This window comes from Spermophilus citellus (genome assembly GCF_964194105.1).
Source record: "Spermophilus citellus genome assembly, chromosome: 2".
NCBI lineage: Eukaryota > Metazoa > Chordata > Mammalia > Rodentia > Sciuridae > Spermophilus > Spermophilus citellus.
In genome coordinates this window covers 193,035,361-193,049,219 of record NC_138183.1, presented here as the reverse complement: position 1 = coordinate 193,049,219, position 13,859 = coordinate 193,035,361, and the positions used below count along the sequence as shown (strand labels likewise).

At 49.5% G+C, this 13,859-nt stretch overlaps 1 protein-coding gene across 2 annotated transcripts in view; it reads right to left on the bottom strand.

The window, feature by feature from the left end:
• Positions 1 to 13,645, bottom strand: part of CHRDL2 (chordin like 2) — a 31,258-nt gene extending 17,613 nt beyond the window's left edge. For both annotated transcript variants that reach the window (XM_081282224.1, XM_081282225.1), the window contains exons 1-2: positions 12,964 to 13,645; positions 3,092 to 3,204 (exon numbers count right to left, since the gene is read on the bottom strand). In XM_081282224.1, coding sequence (XP_081138350.1) covers positions 3,092 to 3,204; positions 12,964 to 13,045 — 195 coding nt within the window. In that variant the 5' untranslated portion in view covers positions 13,046 to 13,645. The remainder of the gene's footprint in view (positions 1 to 3,091; positions 3,205 to 12,963) is intronic.
• Between the last annotated feature and the right edge of the window lie 214 nt (positions 13,646 to 13,859).

Below are 13,859 nucleotides of genomic sequence, written 5' to 3'. Positions count from 1 at the left end.
AGGAGGCACAGATGATCTCTCTCAGATGAATAGTAGGCTTTGTTCAAAACTGTGAAGTTGGTAACTTGTTTCCAGGTCCCATATCCTGGTCCTTCCTACTGCCATTTTCTCAGCAGAGGTCCCTGACAGTATTTTCCCCAGAGGCCGCCTCTTGCCCCATGGAAGACCTGAGACAGGTCTTAGCCCCTCTGAGGTCACTGCTGCTCAAGATGGCCAGAGATAATTACCAGGACTAATCTCCATGTTGAGGAGCATCCCTGAGTCCACAGGGACTGCTGAGCTCTAATAGGGGTCTTCCAGAAGCCCAGCACACATGAGTGCTTAATCAACATCAGGAGGGTAAACTGATCCCCTCAGATGACAAACTAGGTGGAGTGTGAAGGACTGTGTGGCCTAAGGAGTTAGAGTGTCTCTGCTGACTGTGGCCTTGGAGGAGCCATGGGTTGGAGGTGACCAGCAGCAGGCAGCAGGAAATGAGGTGGAGACAGGCTGGGCAAAGCCTTTTAAGACCAAAAGGAACCTCTCAGATAAGTCACAGCCACTATGTATTGAGTGGCTACTAGGCAGGGACTTTGCATTATACATACATATACATATACATTTATAGATTATTTCATTTCCTCTCCCGAACAACAAACACACAGGTAAGTACTACTATTCCCACTTTTGAAATGAGAAGAGTATCCCAGAGGTGAAGTACCTGAGATCACAGAGCAGGTACATACCATCGCCAGGGACCCTGCACTGTCCAGGAGCTTGAGCTGCCTAGGGTGGATGGGGCCTAGACTTCCGCACTCAATGTGTGCTACATGTCTATGGGAGCCAGGCCCTCTTCTGAGCACTAGGAATACAGCAGAGTAAGATGACATGCTTTCTGTTCTCACCAAGCTCACATTCTAGCAGTTGGAGTTAGACTAGAAAAATGTAATCAGGTGGGAACAAGAGAATTCCCAATGTTAAAGTTGTGACTTGATAAAGCAGTGTAAAGTTTAGGTGACAAGGTTGACTACTTTAGAAATGGCTGTAAGGGAAGGCCTCATGAGAAGGTGACATTCATGTTAAGAACTGGAAGAGAGAAAGAGCCATTCATGAAATCCAGGGAAGAATATTCTAGGTGGAGCAAATACATGGGAAAGTTTCAAGCCAGTGTTGCTGCCCCAGAGAGAGCAGGCATAAGGTGAAGTTGGAGAATCAGACAGACATGGGATCACACAGAGCTCGCAGCAGAGGGAATTTTATTGTAGGTGCAACAAAAGCCATTGGAGGGTTTTAAGAGTGCAATGACATGATCAATTTCATGTTCATAAAAGATCATTCTAACTGCTGTGTGGATGATGGATTTGGGGAGGTGAACAGAGAGACTGTTAGGAGGCTGGTGTAGCAGCTCAAGTAAGAGATGAAGATGACTTAGGTCAGAGGAAGTGATGGTGGCGGGAAGTGGAGGCACTCCAAACACGTTGGAGATACCACAGGACTATTTTCGCAACAGTCTTTTGGGTTGAAGAAACTGCGTGTGTGAACTCTGGGGAAGGAGAGAGCTCCATTGGATCACAAAACTTGGACTTTGTCAACTGGACCACATGATATGTCTGGAATTTTCTGTTATGGTTTAGTTTTGTTCTCTGGCTACATTTCATAAAATTCTTCTTGAAAAGGTTGACTGGCCTCAGATGTGCTAAGGAAAACCACAGGGAGGCAGCCATGGGGGAGCTGTGTCTCTGTCTGTGTCAACAATCTACCTGAGAAACAGTGGAAGCAAGGGAGAATCAGGAAAAGACCAGTAGGAAGGAGCCCCTGGGTGAGTCAGCCGAGGGCTGGCCCACCTGCTCCTTCACCCTGGGCCTCCTCAGGAACTCTTCTCTTCCTTTTTTTGCCTTATCTAGGAAGGCTCTGCTTTCCACTCTTGATCTGTGCAGGTTACAGAGGGGCAGGCGGCTGGCTCCAGCTGGGAGCTAAGCTACACTTTCCCGCCCAAGCACCAACACCCAGGCAGAGAGCTGGGACATCTGGACTGGGCATCCAGTGACTGAGCCAAAGCCAAGGGTTTTTCAAGCCTCCTAAGCCACTCCCTCATCTCCTACCTTTCCAACCTCACACCTCACCTGAGACTCTGGATCACAAGGGGGTGTCATTTGTTCTAATTGCTTTTACAACGCCCTGTGGAGACACTGGGCTGGTGTTATTATTAGGATGTTAAATATTACCTAGAGGCCCATGGGTTAAAGGATTAGGGTGGTGTTCTGAGGAGATGCTGTGGACCTGAAGGAGGTGGGGTCTTGTGAGAGGCCCTTAGATCATTGCGAGTATGCCCTTGAAAGGGATTATGGGGCTCTGGCTTCTTTCTCCCTTTTGCTTCCTGGCCACACAGTGAGAGGTTTTGCTTTGCCATACATTCTTGCTATGATGTGTTACCTTGCCACAGGCCCAAAGCAATGGAGTTGATTTATCATAGACTAGAACTTCCAAAACCACGAGTCAAAACAAGCCTTTTCTCTTTATAAACTGATTATCTCGGTATTTTTTCATAGCGACAGAAAGTTGACGAATACAGTTTGGGTGGGTGAGAGGAGACAAGTGAGAACAAATTTGTGGTCTCTGCTTCAGTTGGCTCAGCCTTTGGCAGGGCATCACACTGGACACCTGTGAGGGTCCAGCAAGACCTGTTCTTGGGGACTCAATTTGGAGGTACAGTGACTGACAGATGCAAATAAACTATGAATAGTAAATAAGTAAAAGGAACAAAGAAACTTGTGTGGAATCCCAGAAGGAAAAACTACTTTCAGGCAGAGGTCATCTGCCCATTTGGGCAGTCTTGAGGAAAACAAATATTTGGGCCAGTAGAGTTGGGGGAATGCATCCTGGGGCAGGGCAGGAGAGGTGGCTGGAGGGAGTCATATGGGAAAGTAAAGAATGGGAGGGAAGGTCAGAAAGGCTCTGACTTCGGCTGTGTGGGAGGCAGACGATGGCACCAGCACCAGCTGGAAAGAAGCCCCTGACAGACTGTGACCTAGCTCTGGGAGGCATCCAGGGACCTCTACTCCTATGTATTGAGAACTCAGTAAGTGAGGTGTGGGTGGCCAGAGGAACCTACCTCAGAGCAGGTGCAGCGCAGGCAGTACATCAGGCCTTGTGGCTCCAAATAGGGGTGCCAGCTGTCGCCAGGGGAGTACTTCTTCCCGTGGAAAAGGCAGAACATGTCTGGGCCTGACAAACCAACAATCGCCATTAGTCCCAGGAGGTACCAGCCCCAAGACCCGCCTCATCCCTTCTCCTTCCTAACTTTAGGAACAATGTCATCTGAGCTCCTTCAGATGGTATCTTCTCTTCAGGAAGAAGAGATCCACTGAAACTGCTCTCCCAGTCAGGGGACCAGAATGTCCGAGATTGGATCTCATCTTGACCACACACTTGCTATGTGACATCGGTCATGTTTCTGCCCCTCTCTGAGCTTTAACAGTTATCTTACAGGGCAGAGAGGGGATGGAGCAGTAAAAATGCTTTACAGCCAGGTGTGGTGGTGCAGGCCTGTAATCCCAGTCACTCAGGAGGTTGAGGCAGGAGGATGGAAAGTTCAAGTCCAGCCTCAGCTACTTAGCAAGACTCTGGATCAGTGGTAAAGTGCCCCTGGGTTCAATTCTCAGTATTCTCCCCACAAAAAAAAAAAAAAAAGCTTTACATATTTAAGTAGTGGTATAAATGGTAGATGGGTAGTATGTAGTATGAGGCCCAGAAAGGATAAATTATATTACTCAGTGCATCAGAGCAAGTCAGTCATCAAGCAGGGACAAGAGGAGCCTAAGTCTCCTGACTCTCTGTCCAGTGCTCCTTTTGCTCTCACAATAACTGATTTCCTTTTCCTTTGTCCCTTTCACCTCTCATAACCAATCCACTCCTGCCCCCTCTCTTACCCCTCCCTACCTAGCCCTGGTCAGGCTTCCCCATCCAACACTGTTCCCTCTGCTGACCACTCTGCCTCTTGCCCTGTCTCCATCAGTCATCCTCCATGGATGAGCTTCATCCCAAAAGGGATGCTTTCATTTCTTTGAGAAAACTCTCCATTATCCAATGCAAACTAAGTACCAGCAAAAGCGTGCTGAATTAAATGAAAATGAAAACTAGAGAATGAAAACATTTATTGACTTCTCTGTGTTACACTTTTTCTGTAAGTTAATGATCTCAACATTCTGTCTTGAGAATTAAATAGGATAATACTTGAAAAGTGCTTACTGAGCCCAGTTCCCAATTCTTAGTTGAGTGTTACTCTTATGATTACAGCATTGATCACAAAAAATTTTATTTAGAGACCCTATCTCTAAATAAAATACAAAATAGGGCTGGGGATGTAGCTCAGTGTGAGTGCCCCTGAGTTCAATCCCCGGTAACCTCCCCCCCCCCCACACACACAAACACAAAACAAGAAATCTGGACTGGAATGATAATATCTATCCTACTGTGGCTTTCTGATAGTTATCTTAATTATGAGAAGGCTAGATTAGAAAATAAAAGCTCACAGAGACAAGTGAAGTGCCTGAAGTCCTCCAGCTAGTGGTCTGAACCCAGGGCTCCAGGCTCCAAGCTCCTCTGGGCTCAACCCATCACTTTGGCTTTAACCCAACTCCAGGCCTAAAACTTCACTTGTCTCTGCTGCACCAGCCACCATCCCCCATTCCCTGTTTTTGTCTCCTAAACCTCTGTTGGTCTAGAATCTAGATGTTGCCTTTCATAACTCCCCCTTCCCACTTTATAGTGTCAGAAATGTGGACTCACACTTTCTGACTCACTTCTCTTAGTGTTCAAGCTTAGGAAGTGGCAGAGCATGTCAGCAGCAACTAGTTGGGTGGGGTGGGGCTCACACCGGGCTGCAGGGAATCCCCCTAACCATTGATGGTGGGCTGGAGCACAGGAACAGGAACTCATAGGCCATCTAAACCTAGGAATGTTGTCTCTGTAAGAAGCTGATATAAAGCCAGGTGTGGTGGCACACCTATCATCCCAGTGACTTGGGAGGCTGAGGTAGGTTGGATCACCTCAGCAATTTAGCCAGGCCCTAAGCAACTCAGTGAGACCCAGTCTCTAAATAAAAATATTAAAAAGGACCAGGGATGTGGCTCAGTGGTTAAGCACCCATGGGTTCAATCCCCAGTACAAAAGAAAAAAGAAAGAGAAGCTGATATCAGGCTCCTCACACTGCTCCTGCTCAGTCCTTTTGGGCCTCCTTCCCAGGGCAAAAGATTTGAGGCCACTGTCAAGGTGCTTTTGTCTGCTTTAGTGGGCCACCAAAGACCCCAGAAACACATAGCTTAGTTCTCTCCCTACCCCCATACCAGCACCCCACAGTGCAGGGAGTGACCCATTTGCAGATCCCTTTCCCCAGTGAGCCAGTAAGGCCCAGCTGGCTGTCTGGTCGGCCGTATCAAATGGGCTGTGTTTATCTCTGGGCCTCCACTGGCAGAGGATGGAACACAGGCCCAGCTGGGACGCTGGTCAGAGCCAGCCCAACTCTCCAAGGACTGAATAATGTCTTTCTTCCTCAGTTCCCTCCCCCCACAAGGGAGGGGATGATTGCAACACTGTGGCCACCTTAGGTCTCAGCCCCTTTGCTGAAGAAACCCTGTCCTACCTTCCTTGGGGCAGCCCTACAGTCTGGGCCCCTGTGCCAATTGGCACCCCTTCACCACCCGGCCTGCTCAGATGATGGAGACTGGGAGTGTCTCAGCCAATGCTCAGGCCAGGAGGCCCCTTTCCCCACCCAGAGAAGACTGAAAACATGGGGGGCCTGGCAGAAGGCTTCCTGTGGCCAAAGCCCCACCGTGCCAAGCCTCTTAAGGTGAGAGGCCTAAGAAGGTGACAGTGCCTGGAGCGCTCTTCCTCTGGGGAGGTGAGTGCCCAAGGCCATGCCAAAACCAGATGGGAAGAGGACCTGCAGGCCCAGCACCCTCCATTCCTGAGGCCCTGGCAGCAGCCCCAGTCCTTGCACATGGTTGGTGGAAGCAGCTCTAAACTGTACTATGTGACATCCAGGGAAGGTCTTTCTTCCCTTCTGTGAGCCTGTTTCCTGCCCAAATTAGGGGAGTGGGGTATGATCTTCAAAGGGTTTTTACATAGTTACAAACCCACAATTTCAGATGCAAAGACTCCAAAGTTCTAGGTTTCTAAGATTCAAAATTTGACAATGCCATGTTTCCGAGAGCCTAAATTTCATTAGAACACAAAGTTTCTAGAATTGTGTGATGCCGTGGTTCTAAGATTTGATCATTCCAAGATTCCATGTTCTTGGAAGTGTTTCCACCCATCCGGGCTCTCAGGGCCTCCAAGGTGGATTAGAGTGAGGTTCTAGGAGCCACTAGAGCCAATCCTGAGTGACACTGTGAAGGAGGCAGTTGGTGACTCCCCTCCCCCTCCCTTCCTATCTACTTCGTTCATACCTCAGGCTTCTCACTGCTATCCCGGCTCTAGGCCTCCCAGCTTCCTCTCTCACCCTCCACCATTTGTCATCCCAGCCATCTATGCTCAGGTCAAGGGTGTCTTCTCTCAAGGATCTTCTGGAGTCAGATAGACCAAGGTTCAAATGATGGATTTAGCTTTTATTTTCAGCCTGAGTTAAGAGAAACTAACCATTCCAGGACTGTTTCCACAGCTGTTAAAAGAGACTAGTAATAATCTCTACCTCTTGGGGTTATTATAGAGTTAAATCAGATAATATATGTAATATTCCTAGTGTCTGATACATATTAGATACTCATTTAAATAATAAGAACGAACAGACAGACAAAAACCAGATCTGGTGCTGTTAATTTCCTTAACAGTGTGTTTTTAAGAGCATAAATATCGTTGAGGTCAAATCTCCCAGGTCCCACAGCCATACCCACCCTCTTTCCTGTGGCTCTCTGCACTCTTCTAGCCTAGTGTTCCTCAACAACACCCCATGCCCACACAAACCTCGGGCTGGGATTCAGAGATCAAAGTGGCTTCAAAGGTTGGTGCAGAGAATGAGAAGGCAGGAAGGAGAGGCAGAGGCTCACAAAGGACCGTAAGAACATGGAGGGAAAAGGAAAGCTGTGGAAAAGCCTTACCCTGGAGAGGCATGTGATGAGGTTTGCATTTTAGAATTGTGGTCTATGAGGCAAGCCTGCGGGCAGAGGCTGGGGAGAGGCTAGGCTGTTGCAGTCACCTGTTTGAGCTAATGCTGCACCTGGACCTAGGGCCTGGGCCGAAATGGACCCAGTACTAATGGACACAAATACAGATTTGAGGAATATGTCATAGGTACAGGGAAGACGGATAGGATATAGTAGAGAGGGTGAAGGAGCCAGTCAAGAATGAGATGGAGGTTTGGAGCCACCCTGAATCTGATGTCACGGTGACCCAAAGCATCTCCTTTGCAGAGAACTGTAAGCCAACACAGCAGCCTTTAGCTTCTGGTGGCTGAAAGTGGAGATGAGGGTGGTGCAAGGTGACCACAGTGGTGGCAACTTCTGGGCAGGGATCAGAAAATAAAGCATAGTGAATGTGGGACACTTAACAGAAGAGGCACAGACGAGTGAAGGAGCTGGGTGGAGTGGTGGAGAAAACCCAGCAAGAGGAGGGGAGGCTGAAAACAGGCCACCACAAAAAAATTTTGGCTGCAAAAGCAGGTGGAAGCCTGCACCGTGCAGTTTCCTTGCCTGGAATGAGATTCCCTGTCTCCAGTTTCATCAACTCCTCCTCACCCTTCCAAAGACAGCCACTGTCTCTAGCTGCCCCAACTTTGCCATACCCTGGTCTCTCCTTTGGGACTGGATTCAGTCCTCTGTTAAAATTCTCATTGCCATGAAACAAAAGTACTTGTTAAGTGAGTGTGTCTTCCTCACGACACTGTGAGCTTTTTGAAAGAAAGGACCAGATCTCATCTTGTGCTCTGTGCTCAATTAATTAATGAATGAAGAAAGAATGGAGTTAACAGAGAGGGAGCAACTCTGGAAGAGGAGCCAACTGACAGTTCTTAATCCTGGAAACCTCTTTCTTTAACAAGAATTGCATTGTACGGAAGGACAGCCAAGTCCCTCTCAGCACGTTTACCTTGCCACCTAATAGGAATTAGCCTTTGACCTTCCCTTCGGGCTCCCTGCCATTTGACTCCCAAACCACCTGCCAAACCAAAGAACACCATGTACAAAAAGGTCAGGAGCCTGGGGCAGATAAAGGGATAAGCGATTCCATGATCTTCATGAGTAATCCAAACTGTCCCCATCCAAACGTGTCCTGCGATCTGACTTGAAATTCTTGTGCTATGATAAAGGTCTCACAGCATGTCACTTAAGAGTGGGTAGTGAAGTTGGAAACTCTTTCAAGACAACTCTTTCAAGAAGCTAGGCTGGAGGTGAGGCTGATTTAAGGCCATGAAAATGCACCAGGAGGGCCTGGGGTGAGAGAAGAGGTCTGGAATCGTGGCTGGCCTGTCCCCAGCCTGCAACAACTCAGGAAGCCTGAGTGAGCCAGGCTGCTCAGGAATGTGAGAACGTTTACATCTCTTCCCTCACACCCACACAGCCATACTTTCTCTATTTATTTATAGTCCCCTCTTCACACAAACAAACTTGCTCCCCTCTGAGACATCAGCTCCACTCGGGGCTCTGGCACAGGATGGGGGAAGCCTCTTAAGGGAATCAGAAGAAAAACCTATGTACCTCAGTGTCTGAGCTGTGAAACCTAGAAAAAGGGACCCACTTTTCTGCAACCGACTCCTTTTACCTGGCACACAACAGATGTACAGGACCTCAGAAGGATCTCAGGGAAGACAGTGGTCAAGTCAGGAAAGGCATCTCTGTTACTGATTGCCGGCAGGGAAGGAGTACAACTGTTTGCCTTCTGTTATGCCTTGCATATCCACACTTACATTCATAGAGTTCTAGAAGGTGAGGGGCTGAGCTGACATTCAATTCCTTCATTCTACATATCTATATAGGGGCTTGCCTGAGACCACTTGCTGATCTATACCAGCACAAATTCCAAAGCCAGTCGGAAGATCAGGAGATGTTTACAGGTAAGAAATGGCTTTAACTTAGAAACAAAAGGACTCAGGCAAGACATCATAAAGATTCTGTATATAAGAATAGACAACAGAAGCTGGGGAACAGCCTTCTTTGGGATGGAGTCCTCTCCAAAGGCAGGGGGATGCCTGAATGATCTCTGAGCTGTACTTCCCAGGAACTCTCCTCTCATGCCGGTTCTTCTTTTTGGGAATCGGAGGGATGGAGCTGATGCCTTGGCCCGCGGCTAGGGGAACTTGAGAGGCCAGTCCTGAAACAGGTGTAACAGCTGGAGCAACTGCGCAGCTGTCTCTGGCGGGCTCAGAGCCGGCAAGCCAGGGAGTGAGGCAGAGACCTCTACTGGTGGGAGAGAGGAGGTGCAGAATCTCGGAGCAAAAGATCCATATGGGGTTGCCTAGAGAGCTGGACTTCAGACCTTCACTCAGTGCCCCTCTGCCTCATGCCCATCTAGACAGTTGCTTGGGGATGCCACGAAGCTGAACAGAAAGGCAGGACCTCTTCTGGTGGGTGCTGCACTTCTCCCAGTGCCCCAGGCCCTCCAGGCATTGTTTCCTGACATCTAAGGATCTGTGTGTCCACTCCTTCCTGTACCTACACTGCCCCAGCTCCTTCTTCTTTCCAAATGTCAGAGTGGACTCAGAACCAAGGCAATCTTTGGATCTTAGAGACTTAGAATGTTGGGTTGTTAAAGCTGGAATGGTCCTCAGTGATCAGCCACTTCACAGATAGGAAAACTGAGAGGCAGATAAAGGCCACTGTGGGAGTCAGTGGAAGAGCCAGGACTGGAGCCCTGAACTGATTCCAAATTTTCCCTCTGCACCACATCATACCGTGGAGAGCTCCCTTCCTGCCCCAGGCCTGCTTATAGGGTCTGGGATTCTGAACCAAAGCTTCAATTCCCATCATGCACAAACCCTTGAAGAAAGAATAGAACGGTTGATGTTGTTATGTGGTAACTGACTCTCCTGCACAGCACTGGGTGGAGGGAGGGAAGATAAAATAAGATAAAGCAGAAGCATATCTAAAAGGGACACTTACCAAGGGACAAGCACAAAGTAGGGAAAAGAACATTGGAAAAGGAGTGAAAAAATAGGTCATTTCTGGGTCCTAGAGGGGATGAAGGACCAGAATAGAGTGGCTAATATTACACATGGTTCAGCCTGGGGTCAATACCAGTGAGTGACAAGGGCAGGGACCCAGCCTATGTAAGGGTTCCAGCCTAAGGTAGAATTGGGATTCAGTCAGTGAGCAGGGTTGGAGGATTAGTGCTCAGCCTGTGGCTGGAGTTAAAACTCAGGCCGGATTGCTTTGGGGCTCAATCTACAGTTGGAAATGGAACCAGAGAGAAAATAATCTTTGCTGAGCAGTCTTCGACTTTAACAGAGGAACACACCAGAAGCCCTGTTCACAGGACCTGTTCACAGGTCCTCAGCATTCTGCAGGGCGTGGCCACCTCAGGAGTCTGACACCATCCAGACCTCAGAATTCCCATCTGTTGGCACTACTTCTTAAAACATCTAGAATGTCAGCAAGAGATTCCTGCTACCCACAGCAGGCTTGAGATCTCACTTAAATTAAGATGAGGCCCTTCAGAAGAGACCTTTAAATCAGAGCCTGGGAAATGACTACAGGATGATTTCATAGACAGTCAACACTAGACAACAAGATTCAGAGAAGGGAAGTGATTTGTCCCAATTCACAAGCCAGTAAGTGACAAATCAATCCTCTGTTCTTTAAAAAAAAAGAAAAAAAGTTGTTGATAGACATTTATTTATTTATATGTGGTGCTGAGAATCGAACCCAGTGCCTCACACATGCTAGGCAAGCACTCTACCGCTGAGTCACAACCCCAGCCCCTGTTCTTCTCTTTAAAAAATTCACTGTGCTAGGTTGTGACAAATAATTCCCCTTTCTGGGCTTCAGTTTAAGTCATTTGATGAGCAGAAGCAGATGAGAAGGCTCTTCCAGCTCCAACACCAAGAAACTTAACACTCCTCCCTGAATGACAGTCCATTTCACCTTAACCTACTGAGTTGGCTCCAAGTCTTTCTCTCTCAAGTCTGGAGCCCTGGATTTACAAGGCTGTAGGGAGATGGAATACTGGCAGGACCTCGTGAGAGGTATGGACTTAAAGGCCAGTGGAGGCACAGAGGAGGGGAAGGCAGAGTGGATCAGGTCACCAGAGAGAGTTTGCTGGAAGAGATGACCAAAGTGAGGCTGTGACAGGCTGACAAGACATAGAATACCAGGAATAGGACATGAACAATCCTGCAGTGATCTGATTCTAGGACATCTTTCCAGTGTAGGCCAAGGGCAATGGCAACTGGAGTAAAACCAAAGGGGCTGAGAATGAGAGGTCAAGTGGAAAGCAGTCAGACAGGGAGGGCCTCCTGGGCTGTCTCTTTCAAGGAACAACAGACAGGGACAGATAGATGTTAGGAGGAAATCTGCAGGGTTCAAGGAGGGGAAGGAGACATTTACAGGGGAGTATTTGGACACATTACATCCTTCAATCCTCACCAGGACCCTCAGTTTCCAGGTTTTTATCTCTCTTAAATGGATGAAGAAATTGGGGCTCAGAGAAATTGTGACTTAGGAAGAGTCACACAACTCTAAGAGGCAGAGCCAGCACTTGAAACCAATACCAAACCCTCTTCATTAGTTGTTTCCAAGGACTTCTGAGTCTCGTGTGCTACTGGCAGGCCAGGGGCATTGGAAAGACATGCAGGCTTTACTTAAGGAGCAGAGACAAGACTGAAACAAAATCCAGCAACACCAGTGCCAGAAAGTCACGTGCAAAAGAAAGGCATGGAAAGGAGAGCTGAGAGGTGGAGAAGAAAGAGCATCAGGCTGGGCATTGGGCAACTGGGCTATTAATCCTAGGCTCTGTCCTGTGTGACCTGAAGCAAGGCACTATTCCTCGTTTGCCTTGGTTTCATTATCGGGTATTTCAGGGTCTGTACTAAGCTCCTTCCTCCTCATTAAGCGAATCTTTGCTTTGATTTTGCATACTCACAGCATTCTAAGAGATTGGCAGGGTATGCAGAGGGGGTCCACCAGCCTATTGGGACAGTACCAGAGAGATTATATAACCTGTTTGAAGTTACACTGTTTCATAAGTAAAAAAGTGTGAATTAGGCAACTGATTTTTTTTTTTTTGAGGAGCTACCATGTACCACCCTTGTGCTAGCTCCTTTACTAATTCCTATAATTTAATCTTCATAACAGTCTTGGGATGTTTTTACTCTCATTCTATAGATTAGAAAACTAAGCTCAGAGAGGTTCCCTCCCTACCTGCCTCACACCCATTGGTATTCAGTGGGGCTGAGATGATGAAGACCCTGGTCTATTTCACTATGCCCTGCTGCCTCCCGGTGTCACAACTCCTGGGTCCCTTCCAGACACTGTGGGGCAGGGTTTGGAATTAGAGTTCTGTCTTTGGATGGTATACTAACTGTAAATTCCAGCAAATTCCTTCTCTTTGCTCAACCTGTTTGCTCATCTGTAAAATGTAAATGCCACTACCCAGGGCACAGGAGTTTGGGATCAAAAGAGATAAGGGACTAGAAAGGTCATTCTACTTAGTTCTTTCCTTCCAAGGGCAGTAGCCTTTGCATCTTCAGCACAGCGGCTTTTTGCAGTCAAACATACCCCACTCATACCCCAAAGCACAGCGTCCTGCCCTCTGGCTCCTGCTGTCAGTCCTCACATCCTCAGGTCCATGGCAGCAGCTCCCTCAGCTCTGACTCTTGACAACATCCCCTTTCCTCCAGACTCACCAGCCCAGGTCCGCAGAGGAGTCTCCACCCCTCCGGCACAGGTGCTGCCCGAATAGCTGTCACAACAGTTAGGGGTCCCAGATCTTGGTGTTTTCCCGCACATCCCTGGGGCCCGCATCCCTCCTCGACACTCCCAGCTTCCCACTTCTACTTACGCGCTCGAGCGTGGGAGTCCAAGGGGAACCAGAGCAGCGAGAGTCCTAGCAAGGTGGAGAGGACCCTCACCTGGGGAACCATCCTTCCTTCCCCAGGGTCCGGCCACCCGGCACTGAGCAGGAAGGGGAGCCGGGAGGAAGTGAGATGGGAGGGAAACTGAGGCTCAGGGGCACAAATCACTCCACAGACCCAGAGAGGGCTGCTGCTGGAGGAGAGTCGGGGAAGGGTCTAGAGGAAAAAAGGAGGACAGAAAGGAAGGTCTAAGGCGTGAAAAAGAGAAAGGTGGGCAGAGGACAAGGGGCAAGGAGGGAAAGAGATGGAGAGATACAGGAGGGAAAGGCAATCAAAGATCTGGAGAAGGTGAGAGGGCGAGGAGAAGAAAGAGGGGCGAGGACAGGGGACTGCCGGGAGCGCGGCGCTGGGCGAGGCGCCCGGGACCAGCGGTGTTCTGGGCACGCGGGCTGGAGGCGGCCGGCGCCCCCTGCTCGGTGGGCTGGGGGTCAGGCCTCGGGGGCCTGGGTCCCGGCGGGGCGGCGGTCCCAGCGGCGGCGGCGGCGCTGCGGCCGTGGGGGAGGCAGAGCGCGGGCGGGCTGTGCTCGCCAAGGGCGCCAGGCGCCGTGCTCGGGCGCATTTGTACTTTGCCGCGGGAAGCAGGCTGCCCCGGCCTGGCGCTGGCCTAGCGCTGGCGCCTCCTCTGGGGCACCGCGGGCTCGTGGATTGGCCACTCGAGAAACAGGCCCACTTTCCCCCCTCCTTTCTCGTGCCGGTCTCAGGGACCGACGCTCCAGGCGCCGCGCCGAGTGAGGCGAGGGGGCTGGGGAGGGGGAAGGGGCCACCCGGGCCACGGGTTTTAACCCCTGACTCCCCGCGATGCCCAGAGTGCAGGCGAGCGGAG